At 37.2% G+C, this 11,709-nt stretch overlaps 2 protein-coding genes across 3 annotated transcripts; both read right to left on the reverse strand.

Moving 5' to 3' along the window:
* Nucleotides 1-783: 783 nt before the first annotated feature.
* On the reverse strand, nt 784-2,974 carry LOC130508517 (meiosis-specific protein ASY2-like). The gene is made up of 5 exons (XM_057004072.1): nt 2,128-2,974; nt 1,925-2,059; nt 1,500-1,853; nt 982-1,304; nt 784-894 (listed from the first exon to the last, which is right to left on the reverse strand). Exons 1-5 carry the CDS (start codon nt 2,972-2,974, stop codon nt 784-786), a joined length of 1,770 nt encoding a protein of 589 aa, XP_056860052.1.
* Nucleotides 2,975-7,556: 4,582 nt separating this feature from the next.
* Nucleotides 7,557-8,900, reverse strand: LOC130498341 (putative cysteine-rich receptor-like protein kinase 30). 2 transcript variants are annotated; one of them, XM_056991627.1, is made up of 3 exons: nt 8,316-8,900; nt 7,773-8,216; nt 7,557-7,695 (listed from the first exon to the last, which is right to left on the reverse strand). In XM_056991627.1, the coding sequence occupies exons 1-3, from the start codon at nt 8,671-8,673 to the stop codon at nt 7,628-7,630; spliced, it is 870 nt and encodes a 289-aa protein (XP_056847607.1). In that variant the 5' UTR covers nt 8,674-8,900; the 3' UTR covers nt 7,557-7,627. The 2 variants fall into 2 exon arrangements, with proteins under 2 accessions (XP_056847607.1, XP_056847603.1); XM_056991623.1 differs by having other exon boundaries at nt 7,773-8,849.
* Nucleotides 8,901-11,709: the final 2,809 nt, after the last annotated feature.

Consider the following 11,709-nt stretch of genomic DNA (forward strand, 5'->3'; position numbering starts at 1 on the left):
GACTTGTTTGTCTCCTCAGCCACGGAAGGGTCCTTAAGGGCAACTTCTTGACCCGGGAGAACAGCATCAGAGCGAGCTGGCGACTGAACGGTGTCGAGAAGGCTCTTCGACGGCTCTTCGGATCGATCTCCTGGTGCTCTGAGGGGAGTGCGAAGCGTCTTGGCGGCCTCGGAGTCGAGCAAGTCCATGTTCGACCCAAATTTGTCGATTTTATCCATCATCTCCTGGATAACGAACCTCGACTCGAGCACGAGAGGAGATAAAGAGAGGTCCTTCTCGAGAAGATCATCTACGATCAAACGCTTCACCTCCGCATCATAATGCCTCTCTTGCCCGGCGTAGATATCAATATCTCCCTGAGAGATGTTTTTACCTGCCGCTTTCATCCTTCGAGGCAACGTCTCATCCCCCGAGCCTGGCCGAGCATGCATCTCGCATCCTCAAAGTTATCGCGACGGGACTCCCGATCCCGGATCCTCTGGAAGCGAGCGGCGGCTTTCCCATGCATCGCCGCCATTACTCGGATCCGTTCGTGAGTAACCTCATAACGGCGCGACTCTCGGAGACGATCCATCTCCTTGGAATGCTCTAAGGCAGCAGCCGCCTTCTCTTCCTCGAGGGTCTTCTTCTCGTTTGCCAGCGTGGTTTTCTCTTTCTCGAGCGCTTTAACCAACTCCCGGGCTCGCTTCAGCTCCTTGTTCATAGCCGCCTCTTTCTGAAAGAGTTCATCCCTCATGGCCGCTTCTGCAATAACCGCGTCGTCCTTCTTCTTCAGCATGACCTCTAAGGCGACAGTCGCCTCCTGGTGTTGTGCCGTTGCCTATCAATCACACTATAGGTCCTCTTCAGCTCCTTGTCGTATTTGCGGACGACCTCGTTCCAGTCACCTTGGCTCTGCAACACATCAAAGAAAGAGTTGGGACAGGATGACCAAGTGAGAAGAAAGACGAGAAACGAATGCAATGCAGAAACTATACTTACCTTAACCGAGGAACCGGCAGCAGCGGTGTAGTCGTCTTGGAAAACTAAGTCTTTGACGAGTGGGAGATGCTCCCTACTTCCCCGGACTTGGCGGACGAAACGAGCGCAATCTCTCTCGTTACAAACGAGAGGAGTGTCCCGTTTGAAAATGAAGTCCACTTTGTCCGGGCAAAACCCTTGCAGGTTCTTCGGCACAGCCTTACCCTCCTGAGCCTTCGGAGAGGACCTGTTCGATCCCCGGGCATCTTCACGAACCGCCGCCTTTGGGAGGGAAACGGCGGTGGTCGGAGCCTCCACGGTTTCCTTTCCGTACTGGGCGCTACCTCATGCCCCGAGGATTCGCCGGCTCTCTTCTTATTCTTTTTCGACTTCTTCTTCACCTTAGAAGAAGTCCCCTGATGATCATCCGCCTGACCACCATCGAGAGACGGATCCGGGAGAACGTCGTCTCGAGAATTGTTGCTAGGCTCCAAGGCCTGGAGCTCCCCTCTCTCCACAGAGGAAGGCCGAACCTCAACGGGATCCTTGCGCGCCCGCTTCTTCTCCGATCCGGCGCCCGCCCGGTGGAAGTCTCCTCGGCTTGCTTCTCCTCGGAAGAAATGTCTTCCCTCTCCTTCCTCTTGCTCCCGTCTTTCTCATGAGCTGAGCCCCATCCGACTCAGCCGCTCTCGGCTCCCCGGGATCGGAGGAGTTTGCGTTAGAGCTTTGGTCCGGTTCCATGAACCCGGCTTGCTTCCCAACCACCAAACTTAGATCCGGTAATTCCCTCATAGCTCTGGCTCGGTTAATTTCAATCTGCTCGGCTTTGGTGAACAAGTTCGATCTCTTCGACTTCTTGGTGATGAGAGGAACGGTGTCCGAACGCCAAACCTCTGCAAAGACGAGAGAAAGCGACTTAGGATCCTCGAGGGAACCGAGCAAAAGAAGAGAAAGAGAAACTTACGCTGCTTGATCCGATCAATCGACCTACGAATCCTCCTGTACGAGAAGTTCTCCCAAAAGTCCTGTTTCTGGGACGCGACAATCCGAGCACTCTCCAAGAAATCTTCTTCGTACTCCGCGGTATTCGAGTGAGGAACTGTCAAAAAGAAGAGAAAGAGATGGTCAGGAGTCTGAAACGGTAAAAGGTTAAAGAACATTCAATACCAAATTCGTTGTTCCAAAGAACACGGTAACCGGTCTTCAGCGGCTCCTCGAAAGCCGAGCGATCGGATTTAACATAGAAGTACGATCGCTGCCAATCGTTCGTCTTGGTCGGATAGCCCGTTACCACATTATAGTTCGGGCGTATCTTCAGTGATAACAGGCCTCGATTAATCTTCACCGAGACCAGCTCCTCAAATGCTCGGACACTGAGAGCAGCGCCAGCTTCCGCCCCAATCACCATCAGCGCAACTGCCAGACGCCAAGCGCCATTCAAGAACTGGCTCAAAGCGACTCCTCGGCGCATCGTGTAGGCGGTGACGAGTCGAGGAATCGGAAACCATAGTTCGTGTCCTTTTCGAAGTACGACTCGTATACGCACTGATATCCCTTCGGGGGGGGACCACGGCCTTTGGGTCTCTGACGGGATTATGAATGTAACCCCGGTCGCCTTGCTTCTCTTCAGCAGCTTTGTCACCGACTCGAATGTGGATCGCGTCGGTAAAACGTTCCTCCAGTCTTGCCCCTCAACTACAGAGGGACGAGCTCGCGACGGATCGAGTCTGCGCTGCTCCTCGAAAATATTTCCCGGGTAGAAGCAGTAGGGAGTCATCCCGTCGTCAGGGGAGCCATCGTCTCCGTCATCGTCTGCGCGAGATTGAACCATCGCTACCGAGACGAGCATACGCTGCTCTCGGGTCATGTTCTCGGTATCCATCATCGCCTCGCGATGAGCCGCCTCCACACTATCGCCGGACCCGCGAACCCTCTCCAGATCACTATCGGGACCAGTGGTGCTCGAAATCATCTTTCCCTTTTGTTCTCGAGAAAGTCGTTCGCTCGTCGACATATTGAGTAGAGGAACTAAAACAGAGAGCAAAAGCTAGAGAGATAAGGAGTAGAGAGAGAAAGTACCTGATAAACTGAGAGAAGAATGAGAGAGATCTCGAGAGAGACCTCTTATTTATAGAGAGAGTGAAGGCGCCTCCCACGAGGTGCCATCATTAGCCTAAACGGGCCTAATTGGGCCTGTCGGCGGGCTCGCGCGTCACACTCAGACGCGACTTCTCGGATTCCCCGACAAAAACCCTAGCGACGTTTCGGCTTCTCGATCGAAAACCGGTGATGGTTCGGTCACATCAAAAACCGGCACAGTCGATTCATCGGTTTAGAGGAGTTCATCTGAGGCATCGAGCGTACGATAGGTCGGTTGTTCGTTCGGGAACGTCTGGAACTCTTTCCACCAGCGGTTCCTCGGTTAAATCAAAGGAACCGACTATCAAACCTCCTATTCTTCGAGCCCTAACTAACTAATTCGCTGCGACCAGCTGCTCGACAACGAACTAGGGGGGGACTTACTGTTGGGGATGGATTGTCACCATCCACAAGGCCCAGCGAACAGGAGGCCCATTACTACCATTCAAAGGATGACCGGCTCGGGGACGGCTTCTGACGAGCTGCGACTCGGCTCGTGACCTCTATAGCTGAAGGACGAGAAGCCGATGGAAACGATCAGGCGGCTCGGGCCGAGCAGTCATCTCGACTGGGCTTTTAGAACAAAAGGCCCATAACGAAGGGGACGAATTATGTCAAAACCAACCGACCTAGGAGACTATATAAGGAGTTGAGGACAGGAAAGAAGGGCATCACCAGATAGACAGACAGACTTGCGGCTAGATTAGGGTTTCCTTTATTCTCTTTGTATCTCGCCGCTCTCTTGTACTTCCGGCTAGGAGCTCACCGAGCATCGACTAGCCGGCTTTCTTACTCTTGTACCCTCGTTATTCCGACTCTAATAAAACGTCTCTGTTCATCCCACTCTTGAGTTCTTTTACTTTCTGTTAACCAAACTCACCTCAAACAGAAATTCACAGTGTGGTTTCTGATATTTTAAATCTTTCTGCTGAGTTTGAATCTGTTTCTTTTGTCTGGATCTCTAGAGAGAAGAATCTCATGGCTGATAGTTTGGCCAAATCTGCTCTGTCTGTATTTGAACTTGGTAGTTGGGAATGCTGTTAATGCTCCCCGCTAACTGTTTTTCTAATTAATGAATGTGTTTCAAAAAAAACAATGACAACTTGTTTGAAAAAGAGGAAAAACAAGTTTGAGAACTGGACCGCTGAAAGTGCTGCACACCTAGTTGATGGAAAGACTTTTTTTTAGTTAAATGTTAATTTAAAATCAAAAGAAAAATGGTTCTTTTTTACACGGAATGCATCATTTAATCAGAAAGAACTTTAAAACTAAAGCGCTGACATTTTCCTGAGCTGTTCTCCTATGATATAGCTTATAGCTACAGTTAAAACCCTTCCACATATTGCCTGTCTGCGATCCTTAGCAGCCTTATGCGCATTTGTTTGTCAATGAGACGGATCAGGTTTGACTGAGGAGTGGGTGTGTCACCATGACGTTGAGAGTTTCGCTCTCTTTATAGTGTGTATAAGGCGGTCTGAAACACATAGCGCTTGAGGAACCTGTGTGTATTGGACTGTGATGACCGGTGAGATATTGGTGCCACTAACTCGTTCCAGTTCAGAGAGAACTGACTGCCCAAAAGCTTCTGCGTCAGCTCTTTCCACACTGTCCAAGTATGTAAGAATAACTTTTATGATTTCTATAATGAAATCTAACCCAAGACCGTAAGTTAGATTTAGATTAATTCTAACCCTAATGCATTTTTAAAGAAGATAGAAGGACTTACCTTGATCCATGCTTAGATGCAATTTCACCAATTGATATTCTCTATTCTTAACCTTCCACCTTCAAGATTCCTTTGATGGAGAGGAATCAAATCTGTCTTTCTCTCCTTGATATTGTCTTGTCACGTTGATTAATTACAAAGGAGGAACCATGTGATGTGGTTTATATATTTATGTTAATGGTTGTGATGGTTCACGACAATTACCATATAACCACTTTTCTATGCAGCCACCTTTTTATGTAACCCCCACTTATATGTATATACAATCATCTTTATGTAGTTAATATTAAGTAACCACCTTTTTATGTAACCCCCACTTATATGTATATACAATCATCTTTATGTAGTTAATATCAAGTAATTACAAATTCTATATAGACAAATAAACAATAGAGAATGACATTAACACTAAAATGGGTTGTCAATACACCCATATTCTAATTCTTTAATCCAAACTGATTTATCACGGTATCGTCTTTTATGTTATAATATAAATTATTAAAATAAAATTTGATCTTTATATTAAACCAATAGATACATAGGTCATATAGCATATAAAATATTTTATATTCTCCCACTTGACCTTTGTGTAGAGTTTAATAATTTTAGTGTGCAATTTTACATCAGATTGATCTTTACTATAATTAGAACTGATCGAATCATGGTGATACTTAAACACAACCACTTTCAATGATGCTAAAATACACTTTAACGGTTAATTATTCTAAACTCAAGTCAATGGCATCCTACCATTGGATATAAATACTATCAACTATAGTAAAAGAAATCACTAATCTTTTTCATATTATTAACTATATTCAATGATCCACTTTTGGGTGATATTCTAGGATATAGAAAAAAAAATTGATCACTAAAACTTTAATGTCATTTATAGCATCTCTTTAATCATGATCAATCATACTATTATTAATTTTAATATTTGTAAGTACATAACAAGATCACTTTGGTGACTAACATGTTATAAACTATACAAAAATTAAAATATTAATAGGTAAATTTAGCCTAATATTATGTTATATTTCATAACATAAATTTCTATATTTTTCTGATGATCCTGGTATCCAGATGCCTCGAGAGAAACCCGACTAGCGCCTAATGACAGTTTTGGAAATCTGGGCATTGCCCACCAAAAATTTTGGGTTTAGTATGAACATCTCTAATAATTTTTTTTCCGTCAAGACTGATTCATCTTTATTATTAAACACTTTTAAAATACGCGTTAGTTTTTAGTGTTATTTAAAACGGTATGCCATTGAGCATTTAATTAATCTTCCTATATTAATGTTTGTTTTTTTCAGTTATTTAATATGTGTTTCCTAAAATTTCTTTGTCTTTTTCTGTTTAATTAATGCATTTCCAAAATCCAATTATATTTAATGCGTGTTACCTTTTATGATTTTCTCTCTTTTCTGTTTAATTAATACATTTACAAAATCGAATTCGAAATAAAAGAGTTTGGCAATAATAATTAATAAACCTAACTTATATTATTCATTGTTTTTTTCCTATTTTCTTATATATGTGTGTGTCAGGAAATAATTAATAAACATAGTTTTAAATATTTAATGAACAATATTATTTTAAAATATGTAATTATATTTTTATTATTTATTAGTAATAACTGAAAATAAAAGTCACATTAAAATAATCATTTATATAATATATAAATATATTATGTCACATATATTTTTCATATAAATAATACCACAATATAAGTTCAGTATATAAAATATATAGCACCATATATTTTAAATAATATATACAACAGTTTTATTATTCATTATCATAAATTTTGATCCATATAAATCAAAATACATTTGTACGGATATATTGGGTCATATTCAGAAAATTTTATTTTCTAGATATTTTATACATAAATCTAATTATACAAATGTTTAATTTGTTTATATGATCTAATTATTTAAATGTTTGATTTGTTTATATGATGTCTAATAAATATCGGTCATATAATTTACTGTAGAACGCAAAATAGTTATTCGATATAATTAAGCACATTGTTATTTTTAAATATGTTATATTAGTACACACATTACAAACTATATATAATATTTAGTATAAACAAAAAAAAATGATATTAACACCCGCTCGGTCGGTCAAAATATAGTTATAAACTTATAATTATAAGGCACTAACGCCAACACCCTCCTTACAAAAAGGGGACTTTTTGCTGCTAACTAGTCCACCCCACCAAAAAAAACAGAGCATGAGAGAATTACAAAACAGAGCACTATAAAACAGAGACCATCACACTTCTGTCCTAAACTCATCTCACTGTTTTATCGTTATCTCAGCTCTCTTCCCCATCGATCTTCCACCGAGACCACAATCAGAGACCTCGACTTTCATTTTTTAACATCTCTAATAATGTTAAAAAAAGTTTTTTGACAGCTACTTTTATTTTTATTTACTTTTTATCCTTTTATTTAAAAGAATAAATTTTAAATATTATATTTTCTTTTTGAAAAAATCTGCATATGAAATAATTAATTCTCATTGGTTGGTGAATCTACGTGAACCCAATAATTTCTCTTAAAAATATGTGAGAGGCTTGGGTTCGATTATGTGCAAAGTTTTTTCAAATTTTCAGCCATTTTTTATTTATTTTGGGTTTGTGGTCTTGAAAAGCTCATGACCGACTCTGAATAGAACTATCCTTTGAAAATGAATTTTTAAATTTTTTTAATAATTTATAATTAAATAAAAAAAATTCAGATGATACATGGAAATTTATCATTTAAAACAAATTACTTCAATTTACATTTACATGTTGATTATGAGCATTGCAGCCACAATTCCTATGATAGCTCCCTTATCAATCGTTTTCCCATCTGTTCAAAGGCAAAATAACATATTCTTAGGCACAAGAGGGTCATGCTTATTGGTTATATAGAAGTAGATCACTTACCTTCGTTGGTCAGGGGAGGTGGGGACTGCAGCTGAGACGCGGGTTGAGTAGCAGGCTGAGATGCAGGTTGAAAAGCAGGCTGAGATGCAGGTTGAAAAGCAGGCTGAGATGTAGGCTGAGGCGCTAACTTAAGAGGACTAAAGGCGCCATTGTAGGGGTACATATCCAACCGGAAAAGACAATTAGGCCAATACACATAGCCGCCTTGCTCCCCACGACAGCAATCTATATAGTAATCAACACTTTGTCGTAAACAGGTCTTACAATTAGAGGGAGAGACGTCAGGGGTGCATTGCATTAACGCATATACATTTATAGAGCTTGTCAAGGCTGCTACATCAGCTGCGTAGAATCTACTGTTAGAGAATGGTACATTCTTGCCTGATGATGACAAAGCTGCGGTCACCATACGAACTGCTAATCGCTCCAAGAACCTGTCAAAATCTGTTAAGTTTGTGCTGAGATTTTCAACGTTGGCACCATAAGAAGGTGAATCTGTATCCACCGGTCTAAAAGACGGGCTGTTAGAGTAGCGTGCCATACATAGAGTTTCACCTCCACCTGACCAATAAAAAGCTGCTGCCTGGTTGGGACAGCTCTGTATTAACTGGTCAGACGCAGCCTTGATACAATCCGAACAAAACTCTTGTTTAGCGCCTGGGATGCACATCCCCAGCGCGTAGACCTGGTCAGGATACGTCCCAACCGAAACGTTGAAGAAGCCATCTTTAGCTGCCACCTCAGATGCAAGAGATGAGAGGATAAGTTGACGGTTCCTGTCAAAAGTACCACCTGGTCTAAACGTTCCAAAATTTTCCAAGCAAACCTGCGCAGAGACAACAACAGTTAAGCTCACGGGAAGAAGCCAGAGGGCCAATGAGAGGAGATTGTTTTGACCCATCTTTTCAAAAGTTCCTTTCGTGTTTGAACAACAAGATGAGTAATAGAGTATAGACTAACTTACATACAGTATATAAGAATGGAGAATATAATAAATTATGACAACTTGTTTTAAAGAGACGAAGAACAAGTTTGAGAACTGGACCTCTGAAAGTGCAATACAGCTAGTGATGGAATGACTTGATGAATACGTGTGGTCAGTTATCTATCGTCTAGCTTTTTGTCATAATGATTTTCAACTTCGTTCTAAACCATCCCAGGACCATTACGAGCTCGTAAAAAGACTATTTAGACCGGGGACCTAGAGCGCACCACCAAAAGGCTGTCCCATTATTTTTATTTTTTTTGTTATAATTTAAAATATAATCAAAATATTACAAAATAATATTAAAAGTTAGTTTGTTTCAAATAACAAAAGGAATCAAAATATACTGTTTGTGGACGGTAATTATTTTTACCTTTTTCTTGCAAGGTCATTTACCAACTTCTAATAACCAAGTTTTTCAGCTAAAAGTTTGTAAGAACTTACAATAACAAAATGATACAATTTTAAATTAATATTCAATAAGTTCTTTGAAAACAAACTAACTTGAATAGTATTTTACAATATTTTGATTATAAGATGTACAAGACTTTGATCCGCGCGTCCGCGGATGTATTTTTCAACAAATGTTGCTATTTTTTTTCATGTCAATATTAAGGCTGAGCGAAAAAATCCGAAGAACCGAACCAAATCCGATCCGAAGAAGTAGTACCAAACACAAACCGAAATTGATTAAATATCTGAAGTATTCAAAATTTTGGAATTTAAATAACCTAATCCGATCCTAACCAAAGTATTGTGGGTACCCGAATATATTCGAAATAGATTTAAGTACTTATATATATTAATTATTTTTTGGTTTAAAGTATATGAAAACATCCAAAATACATATGATACTTTTAAGTTGGTTTAAATACTTGAAAATATATACAAATAGTTAAAAGTAAATATCTAAAATAGCTAAAGTACTGTATACTCAAAACATCAAAAATACTTAAAATAATTATTGATTCTCTATCCAAATATTTAAATCAAACCAATTTATATGTTAAGTTTAGGTATTCTGACATATGTTGTTCAAATTTATATGTAATATATTATTTTTTATATATTTTGAGAAAATTAAAGTATATAACGAATTTTAAACTTTTTAAATAATTTAAATGGGTTATCCGAACCCGCAAAGATCTGAAACAAATTTAAATGGGTTATCCGAACCTGCAAAGATCTGAATCAAACCTAAAATGAAATTTAGAAATATCCAAATGGGTCATAAATCTTTGACCCTGGAAACCCGAAACCCAAACAGATCCGAACCGAACCCGAATAGGTTATCCGAACCGAACCCGAATGGGTTATCTGAACTTGCAAAGATCTGAATCAAATTTAAATGGGTTATCCGAACCTGCAAAGATCTGAATCGAACCTAAACCGAAATTTAAAAATATCCAAATGGGTCAGAAATATTTGACCCCGAATGAATACCTAAATGCCTACCCCTAGTCACAATTATATATCATATATGTCATCATACAATTACATATTTTATATGTACTATCATATAAGTAATTATATAACTAATATTATTTTATATGTACCACCATATATTATATTTAAAAATTTTAATGTGAAAAAATCATAATTCAAGTTGGTATATGAAACTGGGTTATTTGTATTTTTCATATATATTGTGAAAACATTTTTAATAATGTTTGTTGGAAAATGTTTTAGTAAAAATTAATTTTTGAATATATGTGTATTTTTAATCAATTCTTGACATAAAATTCAACTTTAGATTATTATTTTGATTTGGATTATGTATATAAATTTTAATTTTTTTATGATTATTTTAGACAAAAGATGTCTATAGATAATTAGATTGACTCATTTTTCTTATATTTCAAATGTGGTCTAAATAGATAGTTTTTCATAATATAATGAACTTTCATTTTTTTCTTAATAACATAAGCTCATTACTTTTTTTTAATATACTGCTATCCATTTTTCGAAACAAAACTCTTTTAAAACTATTATCCTTGTTTCCAATTCCAAACAAAACTCTTTTTAAAACTATTATCTATGTTTCCAAACAAACCTACTTTTTAAACTGATATCAATGTTTCCAAACAAAACTCTTTTTAAAACTATTATCCAAGTTTCTAAACAATACCAAAATGTACTTCAGTTTTAATAATATAGACTAGATCTTGACACACCCGACCGGACGGGTATTTATTTTATGTTTTGAGGTTTTTTATATTAAAAATGTATTTGTAATATTTAAATATAAATTTAGATTTAAAATTAATTTTTTCAGTTATAAAAATTAAAATTAAAAATTTAATAAAATATTCTGATATAAATATTAAATTTCCTAATTAAAATAATATAGAGATGAGTCATAATTTTTATTTAAATTTTTCATTTATAAAAATTAAAATTAAAAATTTAATAAAATATTCTGATATAAATATTAAATTTCCTAATTAAAATAATATAGAGATGAGTCATAATTTTTTCCAATTCCAAAATCTTAGCATCCCTTAAATTTATTTATAAATACATAAAATATATAAACATATTTGGAAAAATTAAAATTTTAACAAATATTCTGATATAAATATTAAATTTCCTAATTAAAATAATATAGAGATGGGTCATAATTTTTTCCAATTCCAAAATCGTGGCATCCTTTAATATTTTTTATAAATATATAAATACATAAAATATATAAACATATTTGGAACTATAATTTCTATTAAAATAAATTTGTTAAAGAAAAATAATCATGCAATGTTTTTGTTTATTTTTAGAGCTCGACCCAGTGACCGTATAAATATTTGCTTTCCCTTTAAATATTTTCTTTGTACAAATGGTATTACTGTATATATATATATATGTAAATTAAAATGTATTATATAATTGTTATTATAACAATTTTATCTACTAATTTAAAATAATTATATTTTGTGATTTTAGTCATCTATTATATCA

This window comes from Raphanus sativus, chromosome 2, assembly GCF_000801105.2.
Source record: "Raphanus sativus cultivar WK10039 chromosome 2, ASM80110v3, whole genome shotgun sequence".
Lineage (NCBI taxonomy): Eukaryota > Viridiplantae > Streptophyta > Magnoliopsida > Brassicales > Brassicaceae > Raphanus > Raphanus sativus.